Below are 17,137 nucleotides of genomic sequence, written 5' to 3' on the forward strand. Positions count from 1 at the left end.
AGCTTCACAGTTCAGAAGGTGTAGGTTCGACTCCACCTCTGGCTCTCCCCGTGTGTGTGTGGAGTTTGCAAATTGCATATTGTCCCCGTGTTGATTTTCTCTGGGCACTCTGGTTTCCTCCCACATCACAAAAATATGCACCATAGGCTAATTGAGCACTCCAAATTGCCCGTAGGTGTGAGTGCGAGTGTGGATGTTTGTTCAACTCTGTGTGTCCTGCGACTGGCTGGCTGCCGGTTCAGGGTGTCTCCCGCCTACTGCCTGATGACTGCTAGGATAGGCTCCAGCATGCCCACAACCCTCATGGGGACAAGCGGTAGAGAAAATGGATGGATAGATGGACGGATGGATGGATGATTGACACTACAAATCACATGTATAAATAAACCAAAGAAGCAATTACATCACACATTTTTGTTGGAACCGAACATGGCGAATGTAATGTGTGGCCAAGATTAGTAGGAAGATGTGTCAAGAATGAATTTCACATTATGTATTTTAATTTGGTTATGTAAAATAAAAATTGCTGTGACTAAAACAACAGTAATTTAGGACTTCAAAAAGCCGAATTACTGTTGAGGTGCTGTTTATCAAGACACACATTTGCACACAATATTGAAGAAAAAAACAAGTTCAAGGTTGACAAAGATAGATATCTTTGGTGCAGCTCAAACACAGTCTGAATTGACTTATCCGGCCATTTGTTTTGACTTCACATTTTGTTTTATGTTCAAAGAACTTTTTTATGCTTTTTGTAGCTGAATGCTTCAGACATAATGAATTTATGAAGCCTGTATTTCTGGAGCTGTAGATGAAAATGTACCCAAAATGTAAAATCCTAGCAGTAGCGAAGAAAAAAAATCTGAAATTAGAACTAGGTTACAACTTGGCAGTCGAGTGATCGTTTAGTTTTACACGAATGCCCTCGCATTTTATAGATCTTTCCAAATATTGTCCACTGGTGGAAGCTTGATAGCATGAAGTCGCAGCCAAGTCACAAATATTGTCAGTGGGTCATAACTTGGAATTTAATGATGACTTTACTAGACTAGATTTATTTGTCTTGGTTGCCTATTCAGTTACTCTTTCATTCCAATGTAACTTTTCAATTAAGTCTTCTAATTAATTGTGTTCGCCAATCCTGAGTAATTCCTGGCTGTGTTAACTTGTTTGTCTGGGACATTAATTCAGCTATACAATGAGATGCCGCATTCTCCTTCTTTGCACCAACATCCTACCTAGTATGTTAGTATTCCATCTCCATTCTAATAACACAAATTGGCAACAGAGAGATCAACTTGCTTAAAAGCTTGTATATAAAGGGTATTTATATGGAAAGGGAATTCAACACATTTTCAAGAGAATAAAATCACTGGTAATCCGGTTAGGTTGAAAGTCATTATGCGTTATTAGTCCTATGCATTTAAGTAAAAGGATTCTGCTCGTTACACAGCCGAGTGCTATATTCGGAAGAACCTGTTGTTAACTCAAGCTTGGAGGTGTTGGATAAATTAGTTGTGTAACATATTACGTAAGCTTTGACAGACTCATGGGATGTAAAGTTGGAGGTAGAGAACCACAAAATGAGTGGATTTGTCGCTGCAGAATGTTCACTGGTGGGATTTATTTCAGCGGTTACAAAAATGATATGCAATAATTGAAACCAGAATGATGGATGGATTTTCAATAACAAAAAAAAAACCTACATCTGAGTACAGTTTGGGTTTTGAAGGACATTCCTTAATATCTGGTAGCGTTAGAAGAAAAATAGTGAGAGGGGATTCTGATCATTTTTGGTCAATCCCCAGAGCGGACGACTCCGCAGACCTTTTGTGTGGAATGGAAAAGGTGAGGGAGAGACAAAACCGTATGCACAAAGAGGATCATTCATGTTTTTTTAAACAAGTCCATTCTATATTCTGAATTTCACTTAGAATAAAGCACATACCATGACCTTTGTTACTGTCTATTCTAAATTAAAGTGAACTACAACAAAGAAGAAAAGAGCAAACCAACACTGTATGACTCATTGTTAAAGTTCTACTACAATGTTTAATTTAATCCATCCATCCATTTTCTGTACCGCTTGTCCCCACAGGGGTCGCAGGCATCGGGCAGTAGGCGGGGGACACCCTGAACACCCTGAACCGGTTGTCAGCCAATCTCAGGGCACACCGAGACGAATAACCATCCACACTTGCACTCACACCTACGGGCAATTTGGAGTGCTCAATCAGCCTACCATGCATATTTTTGTGATGTGGGAGGAAACTGGAGTGCCCGGGGATAGTAACCAACGCAGGCATGGGGACAATATGTAAATTCCACACACAGAAAGGCCCAGAGGTGGAATCGAACACGCACCCTCTACACTCTGAGGCGGACAGCTAAACAGTGCCCCACCGTGCAGCCCTGTTTAATTTATTTTGTCATTGAATATATTTTAAATGAAGACATAGAATTTATTTTCCGACATCACGTCCGAGTCCGGGTTTCCATGTTTACGCAGTGTTAACTGATTTGTAATCGTAAAAATGCCTTGAAAACAAATATGTAAACACTCCGATGGTACATTGACTTAATTGTGACAAGATAACATCAGGTCAGTTACCTTCATGGTCTACTGTATAATGGTCATGGACCCGCCAGAACACTGCTGATGGTGAGTTATAATAGTTTCTGTTTCTGTTCACTGCCTGTACAAATATCCGCACTAGACTTTTGTTTTTGGTTACTTTTCGATCTTGAATGTGGTTTGATATATTCAAAATATGTGTCGGCTACTAAGTAAATAATGAATAAAACACACGTGCTAAATAAAATTTACATGTGTCAATGTGTCATATTATCAAGAAAATGCACAGAATGCATGGCTTGTTTTTCTAAAAAGGTTTCAGTGAGCATGCAAATATTGAATTGCTGTTCGAATTGGATTCCTCAAAAGCAATACGAAAATATAAGTAATGGCAAAAAAAAGTTTGTTACCCTGAAAATCTGTTTTCTGCTCAGTGGTCACAACATTGACTGAATTGGGAAAGACTGTCTTCTTAAATTGTTTACCCCAGTTTTGCATGGAATTATTATGACGACTCCCAAGATTCTTTCCATTTTGGACTCAGCAGTTATGTCTATTTGCATCGGTACAATAGATCTGTTCTTGTCTTCCTGCTCGTCAATAAAATCAAAATTCCCTCGTGTATAAGGCTGTGCACACATTTTAATAGATTTAGAACAGAAATGCTCCGTCTTAACAATATTATGGAAGTCAGTAATCCCCAAACCCCAAATTCATCCTCTAGGGAATTTCTTAACGCTCATTAAATCAGGGTTAATCCAGACTTTTGTCATCAAATGCTAATTTGAAAAAATATACAACCGGGGATGTTTTCTATAACTTAACACTTGCGATAAGATGCAGATGTTTGATGTGAGTCAGTAATATATTGGTATTTTTAACAAAAACTCCCCAGGCATCCTCCAATTTAACCAGCATAAAAAGGGTCCAGTGTGAGGACAAATTGTAAGATTGGAGAAATATTTGAATGCTTCCCAGCAGTGGCATTGTAATTGCAAGAAAATTGATGACAAGTCCAAGGGCCCGTGACTGACTAACATTTGCAGCATTCGAGTGGTGAAATACTTCCCTGGCGGCAGCCCTACTACCCAAATGCAAACAATCTTCAACAGAAGGACTGTAAGCAGGTTGAAGCGAAGCTCTAGAAGCACAAAAAAACATGACAGACATGCAAGCTCTCCACACTGTTAGTAGATCGAGAGGTAGCCAAGGAGCATCTTGAAGTTTAATTGTTTGTATAATTTGCAGTCGGGATGTAATTTCACCCTTGGTGGGAGAATATCTCATGTGCATAAGACCTCAGACTGTATGATGACTAGCACGCATGTGACCCTCGAAGCTTTGTGCAAGTGAAAATTGTTTCATATATCATTTGTAGTGCTTGTTTTTCTACTGCTTTCTTGTTCTTATTTTCTGTGGGTGTGGGGTAGGTGCACAAGCATTTGCGGGGAAACAATGTTTTGGTGCGACATTAATATTCACTGTAGACTGCTCCTTTCCTGTCATTTTGTCAACACCATCACTGTGTAGAACTCAGCCAAGCAAGACATCTGACAGACAGGCAAACCAGAATGGTGAACTTTGATAACGTAACACTCTCGAGTGATCCCTTTTGAATCCAACATTGAGGTTCATTGCACATACGGTACATGCACACCCAAACAAAGCAGGGTTGCATTCTGTATGTTACACAGTTTTATCTTGGCACTCTAGTCATCGCTGGAATACAGAATTAAAAGCTGAAGACACAGAGATTGATGAGAGAGATGCAATGAGCAAGAAGGTGAACTGCTTGAGTGGGTTTCCATTTGGTACCACACGGCACTAGCGATTGATTGGCAAGTGACAAAACAGCCTTAATCCCAAAAGCATTATTCCCAGAGCACTATCTCCAGGTCAGTATAATCTCCCTGGAATGGTACTTTTACTGTTTTATTTTATATGTTGGAGATTCGCCAATCTATAAAAACGGCAGCATGTTCAAAATGTGATGCAATAAATGTCCAATGAAAACAAATTTCAACATGAGTGTTGCCATTCATTCTATAAGTGCCTCTAAGCAGTGTACTATATATTTGCTCCTTTGAGTAAAGTCCTTGAGATAAGTATCAGTTCAGAAGTGGCACTGAATGCTAAAAATTACAACCAAAACATTTGAGCAGTATAGAACGTTGTTCTAAACGCAAAGGACCCAATGGAAATTGTTCTCCTTGTACATACTCTAGTGTACACCAAGTAACGGACACATCCATCAGGTGACTTGGTAAAACACTGAATGAACAGGATGATAAGGGACATCTGGGACTTGGGGTTGTCCTCGAAAATGGATCTTGACACCAGAATATGCTCAGGAAATTATATGATAAAAAAATAACGGAAAACCACCAGACACCTTTGAGGAGGTGTGTTCGCGACTGATAAAGGATTCATGTTTACATAGCCTTGATGATAAGAAAGCTATACTTTGCTTTCTGAAAAATTGAACAAGAGAGCAATCTCTGGTTACCGAACAAAAATGGGCCCAGTTTGGTTTGATTATTTTCAGAAAACATTCTTAAACTTGATAGGCTTTGTCTAAATATTGATTGTATTCTTATTACCTTTGTGTCACCTACCTCACAGCCAGTATCTGGTTTATGTGTGGAACAAAGTGTTAATTAAACAGGTGACCAACTCTCCTTTTGTTGACTTACCTTCCTAGACTCAGGCAATCATTTAATTGCTGCTCTCAACAAACATTAAGCCTCAGTTTCTCAGTTTGCTTAATTTAGTGCAATGCACTAAATGATTTATCTAATTAACATAACAGCCACCCCCCAAACAAAAAAGATGTATCAGAGATTTGAAACATGTTCCTGACGAGTTGTCGAATGCAGAACAAAGTTTCTCATGCCAAGTCTCAACACAATAGTTTTCTTTACCTTAGCTGGTCATTCTAAAGTGATGAAAGCATGCAATAATTTAGCAAATGTAGAATAATTACTCTCAGTTGACATTCATTTCAATTCTGAATTTTGATTTGTCGTAGAGCTAACCTGGTGATCCTGAAAGGGGGCTCCTTCCATCTGTGGTCCCTTCTCAAGGTTTCTCATTTTCCCCTGGCAGGGTTTTTTTGAGTTTTTCCTTGCCCTTTTGGGAGCAGGGGATGCTTTGAGAATAATTGTCAATTTTTGTCTATGTGAAGCCCTTTGAGACTGTTTGTGATATAGGGCTATACTAATAAACTTGACTTGACTTGACTTAACTGTGTGGCACTCATCTGGGGATTTCTGTCTTTGAAATACGAAGATATACATCAACTCAGTATTAAAGTAGATAATTGGAAAAATGAATACAACAGCAGTGTGAAGAAGCAGGGAAGAGACAAATGCTTTGGCAAAATAAATAATGAAAGGGATGAACAACAGAGGTATAGCGTTGTCTTCCATGATCATAGCGTTTTATGTATACCTGTATAATTTATAAGCCTTTTTTGTGCATGCCAAAAATAAACATCTTCATCTTCTGGGTTCTCAGTCAGTTTGTAGAAAATTTGGCTGAGCAAGGTTCCGACGATAGTCAACGAATTGTGGGTTTAGAGATGGTAGAAAAGAACAAAACTGGTGAATGGACACAGCCAATGGCAACATCATGATCACATAAGTGGAAGTCAAATCTCAAAAGATGAAAATTGCGAAAAAATCTAATATTTACAGCGCAATTACTTGAGTCTTGAGCTATGTACAATGTTGCAGAGCAGATCTTCAATAGAAGAGAACATGAACCCTGAGCAGCAATGAATGTCGAACATGCTGCGAGTGAAAAAAATTGTCTGTTCACACTGTTCACTTGATGAAAAGGTGAGAATCGTTGCTGCTGGAAGGCAAGGGAAAAAGAGAATACAAGGAAATATTGTATGCTATCAGTGTGATGGATATTTCAACACTGTGTAGTGCAGTGATTCCTAACCAGGTTGCCGTGTGGCACCCTTGAGTGCCAAGAGAGATCATGCTTCTACTTGGGAAATCCTTGCAGAGGTCATAGATAGACAACCCATAGAAAATTAACTTTAAATTCACATCCCTGTTCATAATTTCATTACTACCTTGAATTTGAAATGTTTTCAAGGTCTCATGCATTTACGGAGATGTAAACCAATTAGACGGTACTTATCTTGGGGGTGCAGGGCTTATCGCTAAAATAAATGTTGAACGCTAAAAATAAAAAAACAGCTCCTGGTTGAGCTGTATTGAATGATCAGTGGATGTCTGTGTCAGATGCTGAGGAATCATATAGAGCGTGCAATACGATGACACTGCCTCAAATCTTATGCCACGACCAACATCCACACTGAAGAACCTTTGAAAGGCCCTGAGCGTCACATTTATACCCATTGATCAGATGTGACAAGATCCAAACACCACTCAAGCGTGCTGCTTTAGCTTCAAAACAAATTGACCCCAAGCCGCAGTGCAACAATACGCAGAAAACAACCAAGTCAGTTCATATTTGCTGCCATTATGACAAGGAATGGTGCAAGCTTTTGTTTATTGTAGTTATACGTCTTGCACTACAGTGTAAAACAAAGAGCCAGGCCCTCCAGTAATGACTCATTTCTGAGAACACAAGCATCAGTGTTTAGAGGGACAGAGCAATTAAGTCTCTGCCAATTACAACAGCAATTTTGACAGCACAACACTATGTGTAGTGACAGCACCAAAGCAGTACAATCAAGCGCCGGTTGAAGCTGCAATAAAGATCCACATCAAAGTTCCTTAGATGGGCTTTAAAAAATTGTAGGGAGGAAGAAGCACAATGAACAGGAACATTGTGTGTGGGATAAGATGGAAATGGAAATGATTTAAATGAAAAAACTGCATATGTTTATTTTTCCTTTTCAAAATAGCTTGTATATCTATTTTGTAGTAACCATTTGAGAATGGCAGGGCAGATGGCAACTTTGCTGGAGGATGGGGAACCCATGGTTTTAGAAAGGACCTTTTCCCTCTTACCAAATGATGAATTGTATTTGACAATGTGTGTGAAAGGCTCTTTCATTTTCTGCTTCCTATGCTACATAAGAAAGTAGCATATGAGTCAGTCCAGATTTTAGAATTGGTGTTTATCAGAACCAAATAACAATGATCTTCAGTCCATTTGGCGAGTAACATTTACTCAAAAGCTACCTTTGTAAAAGTTGCTTTCAATTCATGGATTTTCTTTTTCTTTAAGTAAATGTCACTCCAATTTTGAAAAATCACCTTGAATACATTACTCTTTTCAAAGTCAAAGTCAAAGTCAAAGTCAGCTTTATTGTCAATTTCTCCACATGCCAAAGACACACAAAGAAACCGAAATTTCGTTCCCCGCTATCCCACGGTGACAAGACACGGCTCACAATAGACAATCAAGTAACGAGTAAACAACAGCGTGCTGAATAAATAATGAATAAATAACACAACAAATAAATAAATAAGAGGAGCAAAAAAGGAGCAAGTGAGCGTACAGCAGACATTCCAGAAAATAGCGCAACAGTGCCGCATGCTACGCAGAAGGGGGTAGCGAGTTCAGGGTCCTAACAGCCTGGAGAAAGAAGCTGTTGGCGAGTCTGGTGGTGCGGGAGCGCAGGCTCCTGTACCTCTTCCCAGAGGGCAGAAGGTCAAACAATTCTTATCGTTATTATGTCTTTATTATTTATTTATGTTGTCTTCCGAGTGGGCTCAAATAGACTTGTTTTGCAGTACTCTACATAAATTACAGTTTAAGATGTGAGAAGTATGGCAAAGCATCTAACCAGAATCAAATCTCTCTTTAAAAACAACAATTGATCATTAGAAAGTGAAAAAGGAATATTAAAATATTTCCATGTTATGAGATGGAAACAAGTAAGCCTTTGTTGGGTATAAAACCTGCATGATATCTGGTAATTTTAAGTGCCTCATTAGAAGGAGCCTTGAGACTGTCAGAGCCCATCACATTGCTCCCATTGGGCCCATGCAATGATTAGATTTTTTTTCATTTACACTGCCATTTGAACTTAGACGTAGCCATCTCCAAACATGAAGAGAGAAAAGTGCCCATGAATACAAGGCTGTCCAATGTCAAGGTTTGCCTCTTACAAGGTAGGAGAAGAGCAAACAGGAAAGCTCAATTACATTTATGTCGTGATGACACAACAAAACAAAAAGGTCACAACCATCAACTCAGACGTGTCATTTTGTTGATTGGGTGCAGAAAAAACTTTTTTTATGAATAACTTCACATAATATTCCCTCAATAAAGCCTCAGGAATGACATAACATTTGTTCTTGAGGTGTGTATACACTTACTTTTGCTTTCTAACCATCAGTCAGTGACCTTTGGAAATTTCACCTCTACGAACAACAACTTAATGAATGGTCTGACCAAGATTCACTGGCCAATTAACTGTCACTGATAACCTTTTACCTTATGGAGAATGCTTGATTTAAGGAAACAGCAAAAACAAGATCAAGTGAGATTTGTGACCCACGATATCAAGGTTGAAATAATAATAATATTAATAATCCGTCCATTCATTTTCTGTACCGCTTTTCCTCATGAGGCTTGCGGGGGTGCTGGAGCCCAACCCAGCTGACTTTGGTCAGTAGGCGGGAGACACCCTGAACTGGTTGCCAGCCACTGACAGGGCACACACAGACAAACGACCATTCACAGTCACACCAAAGAGCAATTTGGAGTACACCATGCATGAGGAAACCAGGGGACAGGAGGAAACCCATGCAGGCACGGGAAGAACATGCAAACTGCACACAGGAAACCTGGAACATAGAACAATGAAAAGGTAAAAAAGGGCATCTTTGTTTGCTCCTTTTCTGAACCCTTGGTGGAATAAATAGTGCTATAAATATTTAGATGAGTAACCAAGTAACCTCGTAACTTTGACCTTTGTTTTTTTGAAAGAGGCATGTTTAGATATTCCAAGTTTCCAGTGTCTTTGTAGCTAAAAATGTTTATGATATTGGTTTTACTAAGTGTGTAATTATTCCGAAAATGTGCGTCCCAGCTAAGCCTCTGTCAAATGAGCAAAACTTCTGTGAGCTCTGGCTGAGATATGTGCAAAGCAGTCCATCACACAAAGGTTCAATAATGCTTAAGGGTGCAAGGCTATTTACCTTCACTCACCAAACACCCTGATTATGTTTGTGAACATGTTGCAGTAACTCGTTGTATATGTAGATTGTTATTTTTCTTTGGTTAGTGCTTAGGTCTGAATTGAGCTTGACTATACTCAATCAAATCAAGGACCAATTTTGACAGATTTGCATCTTTTACAACAATGTTACTTTAACAACCATCTTTTTTAAAAGTACAAAATGAAACAAGATGTCGATTAACTATTAATGTTTAAAAATGATGTTGCTTGCATGTTGTTGCACTACATCTCCCCTAAATACAATAATACAAATACAAAATGCAAAATACAATTCAGTTTCATACAGACATTTATTGCTACAGATCGATAAATTCATTATTCTGACAAAGATTAACATACATTTGAAACTCATAACAGCGAAAAGCAACGTGGTGTGTCCTGACTTCTGCCTACAACCCATATATAGATTTAGGTTGTTGTTCTTTACAGAGGAAATGGAATATCGTATATCAATCAATCAATCAATTGATCAATCATCCATCCATCCATCCATCCATCCATCCATCCATCCATCCATCCATCCATCCATCCATCCATCCATCCATCCATCTTCTGAACTGCTTCATCCACAAGAACATCAAATCGTCCGTAGGTGTTATTTGAGGGCGGATTGTTGTTTATCTATGTGTGCCCTGCGATTGGCTGGCGACCAGCTCAGGGTGTCCCCTGCCTACTCCCCAAAGTCAGCTGGGATAGGCTCCAGCGTGTCTGCGACCCTTGTGAGGGGAAGCAGTTCTGACAGTGGATGGATGGATAGATGTGAATTTGTTTTACCACATCATTTTTTTGTAGTAAATTGGATGTGAAAGTCAGTTAGAGAGACCAATCATTTTCTTGTTAAACATCTTGTTCAAGTGGTTGGCACTCCACCAGTTTTATTTGATGTAAAAAAAGACCACTTGATATAACAGTTAGATGTCTGTACTCAATCAGAAATCCGAGACTCTCACTTGCCCTTCCATGTGACATGTAAAACAATCTAACATTTTGGATATTGTGGAGTGCCAGCAAAGAGCAGCCTCTTCTTAGAGGAGCCTGCTGATGCAAGAGAAGTCAAAGATGATGTCAAGGAAGTGTGTCAAAATGTTTAAAGAGAAACCCTGAAAGATGATTCTTGAAAGTGTAAAAAGGTGTGACTGTTTGATCTGTGCAGTTTGAAAAAAAAATAGTCTAATACATACAGAAGTACTTTCTTCACCTCACAACCCTGACCTGGAGATAGACAGTCATATCTCACAGGGCTGGTGTCAATGCAGCCTAGTGTCCTGCTTAAGTACCAATTGATTTCTGCAATGGCACACACCTTGCACTATCATTCTGCGGCTGGAGTTTCCCACTCAATTCATTAAAGTCACACCCTTTTGATCACACTCTCATTAGAACTGGCATCGCTGGTCAGATGCAGACAAAAGCTGGCAGGTATACATTTTTCATTACCATCCATACTATTTTGATTATGATAACTACTATGGACATCATTATAGATTACTGTTCAATCCAGAGAACTAATGCATTCATTATACAAGGCCATTATATCAGGGCGGACATACCTTGTTGGACGTTGCACTCAACATACATAAGGGATTCATTCACAGACCACTGATGTGATGATTGTGAGTCTAACAAAGCGAGGCAGATTCTACCTAGCCTCGGCAGCACAGGTCACAATTCATTTTGCTCTTGTCCGCCTTACATTCAGTAATGTTCGATGTTACAGTACTATGCCGCAGTGGAGCAGAATATCAGTGCCATCCGACGAAAATGAAATCCCACTTTAATATGTTTTGGTTGGATTTGAACAATATAAAAAAAATACAGTTCGTGATAAATTGCAATTGTGTCACATCATGAAAATCTGCAGTTAATTCATTTACGCTTCTAAGAACTAATTAACATATTAGATTGTGTGAGCATAAACTGTCACCAATAGCAGCAGGGGGGCGATAATAGAGCATAATAAAAATGAACGTGTTTTGAATTAACTACACAGCAGTTCAGTGGTCAATATTTGTCTGATAAAACCACAACAGTAATAAATGACACCAAGTACTCCTTGGGGCTTTTCTTCTAGATACAATAGTTAGCCTCAATACATGTCACAAAGAAGCTATTCAAACACGTCACGTAGACAAATGCTCGTTCAAATTACATGGCCACGTGGTCACATACACTACGCCAAAACACGTGTCTAATTCACAAATGACTTAAGCCTCTGTCATTAACACATCCTAAAAAACTTGTTCAGATAGAGTCACAATTTGTCGATGAACTTTTCTTTTTTCATGACTGGCATCTATTTATTACTGTACTAATGGTTGTTTAGGTCACTGATGAGATACCACTTTCATCTTGAAACTTCATCTTTGAGTTTTTTGTTGTTTCTTTCTCACCATGGTATATATGTATATGCCCATTATATGTTGTCAAAGTAGAAGATAAGTTTGAATATATTTAAAGAGGTAGCTTGCAATGTCTGCTTACTCCTATTCACAACCAAAGTCTCAAGTATATTTTTTAAAAAGAAGCTATGTATGTCCTCAAAAATACATCTGAATGAAATAATAGTGAGCGAAAGATATCATTAAATTAGAAACAACCAATTGTTTCCAACAAGATCATATTAACAGGATTACAAAGATGTGTCATGTGTTGCAAACAATCCTATTTAGCTAGGGTAAACATTACCATTACATTAGAAATAGACTTATTACAAGCAATAAGAGGACACATTTGTTTATTGCTCTATTGCTATACAATAATACAGCCTGGAGTAATAGAAGCCATGCATCATTAGTTCATCTCTGTGATGTTAATGTTGGAAATGGATATTAGGATTTGCTAAAGGGTCAAAATAGTTTGGCATATTATCAATAACCCCCCCCCCTCAAAAAAAAATATTTCTGTCATTTACATTGTTCCCAAAGAAAATATGAAAACAGAATTAAGCCATTTTAGTCACTCGTGAGCAGGAATGGCAAGTTGTATTATTTAATATTTTTACGTAAATATAATGCATGTGTTTCTGTATCCGAATCTCCAGGGTATCATCAAAGCCTTGAATTTCCCCTCACGACTCTTGTTAAGACAGTACAGGCGCTGAAATGATGATCTTTCAAGGATTTCATGTATCGTCAGAACTCTGCAAATCCTACATCTCTCTCGGCCATTCTTCTTTCTTATGACCTGTCTTCCTTCTAAATGCAAAGACATCACATCAAACACACACACACGCACGTACACACACACACGTACACACACACACACGCGCAACACATGCGCTTTGCAGCACGGTGGCTTCAACCTCTCTTTTCACCTGATTTCAACTTGCTCGCTCTTAAACCAGCATGCAGCAAAAGTCCCAAAAAGCACCGTGATCACCCCCACCACCACCCCGGCAGGCATACAGAGAATTGCACACACAATGGGACAACTGTCTCCGTGCCGACCTAGAACTGAGGAAGATAATAGCTCAGATTATCTCTTTTTTTCCCTCGCTTAAGTCCTTGAGTTTCTTGAATCAACATGCCAAATACTGTACAGTCACAGTGAGTCCCTGCCAGGACAAGGTTTAAAATCTTGTATGAAAGAGGGCAGGACAGAGGCTTAGATTACTAATCTAATGTTGTACATCCCTCCTTTGGTTTGTTTCAGAGTGTCTGTAGCTGGTTGGATAAAAACAACATCCAGTGCCTACCTGGTGTTGAGACTCAAAGCTGGACAGAGAAGCAGCATGCAAAAAGCCTGGATGGATTTCATAGCTGAACCACACTCCTGTTCTTTCCGCCGTCTCAGATGCTTTTAGCCTTTCCCCTGCGTCTCTCTCCTCACTCTCTTCCCACTGGCTGCTTGGGATTTTAGTGCACCCTCGCACACACACGCGCACCCCCTCGCGCACACACTCACGCATGCGGAGAGGCAGACAGATGCAACACAGTGGCTGTGCGAGGGGGGGATATTGGGTTTTAAATAACACAGAGACACGGACGGACTTGCTGATGAAAAGGAGCGGGTGTGGCTTGATATCAAGAGAGCAAGATGTGGAGGAGATATATGATGTCAGTACCCGCGCAGCTTCTGCGACTGGTGTGAGGCATCTTTGCCAATGTGTGGCTGCTAGTTGCTCCTCCAGTACTATGGTACCCCATTCAGTCCACACTGTCTGTTTACTACCTGCAATGTGTGAGACGTAGAACGCAGCATACTGAGAGTGCTGACAGTAGCCATCGGATTCTGGCTACATTTGAATTGACAGTCCTGAGAACTGATGTGAACAGATTTAAACAGAATGTAATCGTCTATGGCAATGCAAGGTTTTGCATTTCATAAAAGTGAAAATATGATGATGCAAAGCAAAGTGATGCTACCCTGTATGCCAAAGTAATAAAAAGTCCAAGTAATTAAAACAAGAGCACTCAGAGAGCAGATCTCTGCCAAAGCTCAATCATTGCATCTTAAAACTCTTGAAATAGTATTTACAAATGTTTCCTTTTCTGCAAAACAAATCGATTCTGGTTAAAAACTAAACGGGGAGGGGGATATTGTTACAATGACTTGTAACAATTCATTAAAACCTCTTCTGCAAATATTTCAGCATGTAAATGAGATTTTTCCATACTATAAAATACCTTGAATGACATTTGGTTTTAAATCACAGCATCCGACTTGACAAACTGAATGTGATTCGTATTGGACGAGATAAAAATGTTGTGTCATAGTTTTATTCCTTTTCCATTTTAGATTGACACAAGAGGGAAACATCACAGTCTTTTAGATAGCTAATTAATTGGTGTACCTAACGTTTGTCAAAAGTTAATATTTGTACCCGACCAATATGGATTTTGTGGCTGGTGGGAAAGACAGCAGAGCAAGCATGCAGCAGGGCAGAGCGTAGCGGAGACGAGCGGGCGTTCAGGACAGGTAAGACGTGGTCAGTAACGGACAGGTGGTCAGGACGGGCGGCAAACAAGACGTAGTCAGTAACGCGCAGATGGACTGGACTATAAGGTGTGTTAATATTTGATTTTCATATTTAAGAGAATAGGCACACAAATCATACACTATCATAAAAATCATGAAAAATCCAATGAGAAGTCACACAGGATTCAGAGCTTGTGCAAAAAGTAGCGGCTTACAGTCCGAAAAATACGGTACATATTACCAGCGTTACTTGTGTACAACTGCTATAAAATGCGTAAAGGTAAAAATAATGGGCAAATATTTTGATAATTTTGGCTGATGTTTTAGAGGAAATAATCGGCCAGCCGATTAATCAGTTGGGGCCCCCATCACTGGTCATAGTGAAAGCTTTAGTGAGGAATATTTTCTTTCCAAAACAAATCAGCTTTGACAAAATGTGTAGCGAGTATTCTACCCAACCTCTAACCTCAATTGCCTCTGGAGTGTATTTCAAATTAAATATTGCATTCATGAGAATTGGCCTGGACAAAAACACAACATGGTGAGAGTTGATTCAAGCAAGCAGGACCAAAAACCATGAAATACATGCAGAATACGAAAGAGCCCATACAAAAGGTGAAAGTCACAGACCGTACACCATGGGCATGATAAATCATTTCCATTAGAGATTTAATAGAATTTCCAGTCTGTTGTGCCCTCGTAGGAGGCTACTGTTCATAATGAAAGATTTCCACCAATTTATCTGGTTTAATTAGAAGTTCATGCATGGAAACCCATGGTGACCGGCTATAATGAGTAGGCCGGACCACAGTGTGCCTCAGATTACAGTGGAGAGGGTCCTTAACAGACCGCCCGAATCTCCTCAATAATATATTGCGTAAGATGCACGCTTGCAGTTGCCAATGTGCTAGCTAATCCAACCTCATGAGTATCGTAAAGAATAATTATTGGGGATGAGTATGAATTGCTGATATCAAGTGTGATTACATTTAGTCAAATCCCCAAAGCTAAGCCGGCGTGTCGCATCAATTGGTTTGTATATTTTGTACACGACTTCATTTGAATTCATATCATGACTGTGCAATATTTTTCTCAGGCATTACCATCAGTATGTATTATGTATTTTATAAGTTTGCTTGGACAAACACTTCAAACTTTTCAGTTTCTTCTGCTTCTCCTGTTCAGGGTCATGGGTGCATTGAAGACAAGTCATCACACGAATAAAAAGTCATATTTACCCGTACGGGCAAATTAATGTGCTGACTTAAACTAACATGCATGTTTTTAAAAAGTGAGACAAATTCCGAGTATTAAGGGTAAACACGAGGAAACTCAGGTCAGAAATTGGATTCGAACCTGAGTCATGAGCATAGTCAAGGAACAAATTAAACTCATATCTCAAGACACCGCTGTATTTAGGAAATGTTGTGAGATAAACTACAAGCGATCGATCCATCCATTTTCTGTAATCTTCTTATCCTCACAAGGGTTGTGGGTATGCTGGAACCTATTCCAGGTAACTGTGGGCGTGAGGTGCAGTACAAGCTGAACCGTTTGCCAGCCAACCGCAGGGCAAGCTCCAAGTTACTCTGTATTAAAAGCATTTTAAATCCACTGAAGTTACCCACTAGAGAAAAGTAGCTCGCCAAGCTACAATAAAATGACAGAAGTAGTTTAAATAAGTGCACCGACGCAGCTTCAGCTTTGTGGATACATTTGAAATTAAACTATTACTACCATTGCAACGTGTTGGACTAATGCAGTGACACTACATTATTAACATAACTCAAAGGTGTGAAGTAAACAAACATATTATACTGTAGTTGGAAATGTGTTCATTGTTCTCCACCATTAAATTTTGCTTTTTGAAGTTATTAAATTAATTATGTAAATAGACCGTAGCGATTTGGTTTTGTCGGGAAAAAAGAAAACTAACACAATTAAGATGTGCAAAGTAAAGTCATTACTTTTCATAGTTATTTATCTTCTTGTTTTTCCTACCTACCACACACACACACACACACACACACACACACACACACACACACACACACACACACACACACACGCAGTCAAGTCAACGAAACCAAAGTCAGATATATTAATTGACAGTTGCCTGTGTAAGTCAAAATTTATTTTCCCCAAGAACGAGACAAAATATTGGCTGTGTTGACAATTCCAGTGAGTACAGTTTGTCGTGGAGATATAATTCATTCCTCTTCTATGTTTCTGACCATGAATATGTAAGAAGGAGATAAGATAGCAAGCAATGAAATTTCCAGAGCCTATTATGCACGATATGTTTACAGAGGGGTTGTACATGAAGGGACAATAGCCGCCACTCCATTGCATATTTTCCCATGTGTCATTCAAAACATGAACGAGGAAATAAACATGAGCACACAGGAAAGAGAAGTCTTGGCTGTATCGCGCAAGTTTTAGGCAGTTCATTATGCACAAATTAATGTGAT

At 39.2% G+C, this 17,137-nt stretch overlaps 1 protein-coding gene across 1 annotated transcript in view; it reads right to left on the bottom strand.

Annotated features, from left to right (window-relative positions):
- Positions 1–13,677, bottom strand: part of luzp2 (leucine zipper protein 2) — a 96,808-nt gene extending 83,131 nt beyond the window's left edge. The window contains exon 1 of the mRNA XM_088371522.1: positions 13,444–13,677. Within this exon, the coding sequence (XP_088227648.1) occupies positions 13,444–13,505 (62 nt within the window). The 5' untranslated portion in view covers positions 13,506–13,677. The remainder of the gene's footprint in view (positions 1–13,443) is intronic.
- Between the last annotated feature and the right edge of the window lie 3,460 nt (positions 13,678–17,137).

The sequence above is a fragment of the Syngnathus floridae genome, chromosome 3 (assembly GCF_059516105.1).
Source record: "Syngnathus floridae isolate MCC-2025c chromosome 3, RoL_Sflo_1.0, whole genome shotgun sequence".
NCBI classification, from domain to species: Eukaryota; Metazoa; Chordata; class Actinopteri; order Syngnathiformes; family Syngnathidae; genus Syngnathus; species Syngnathus floridae.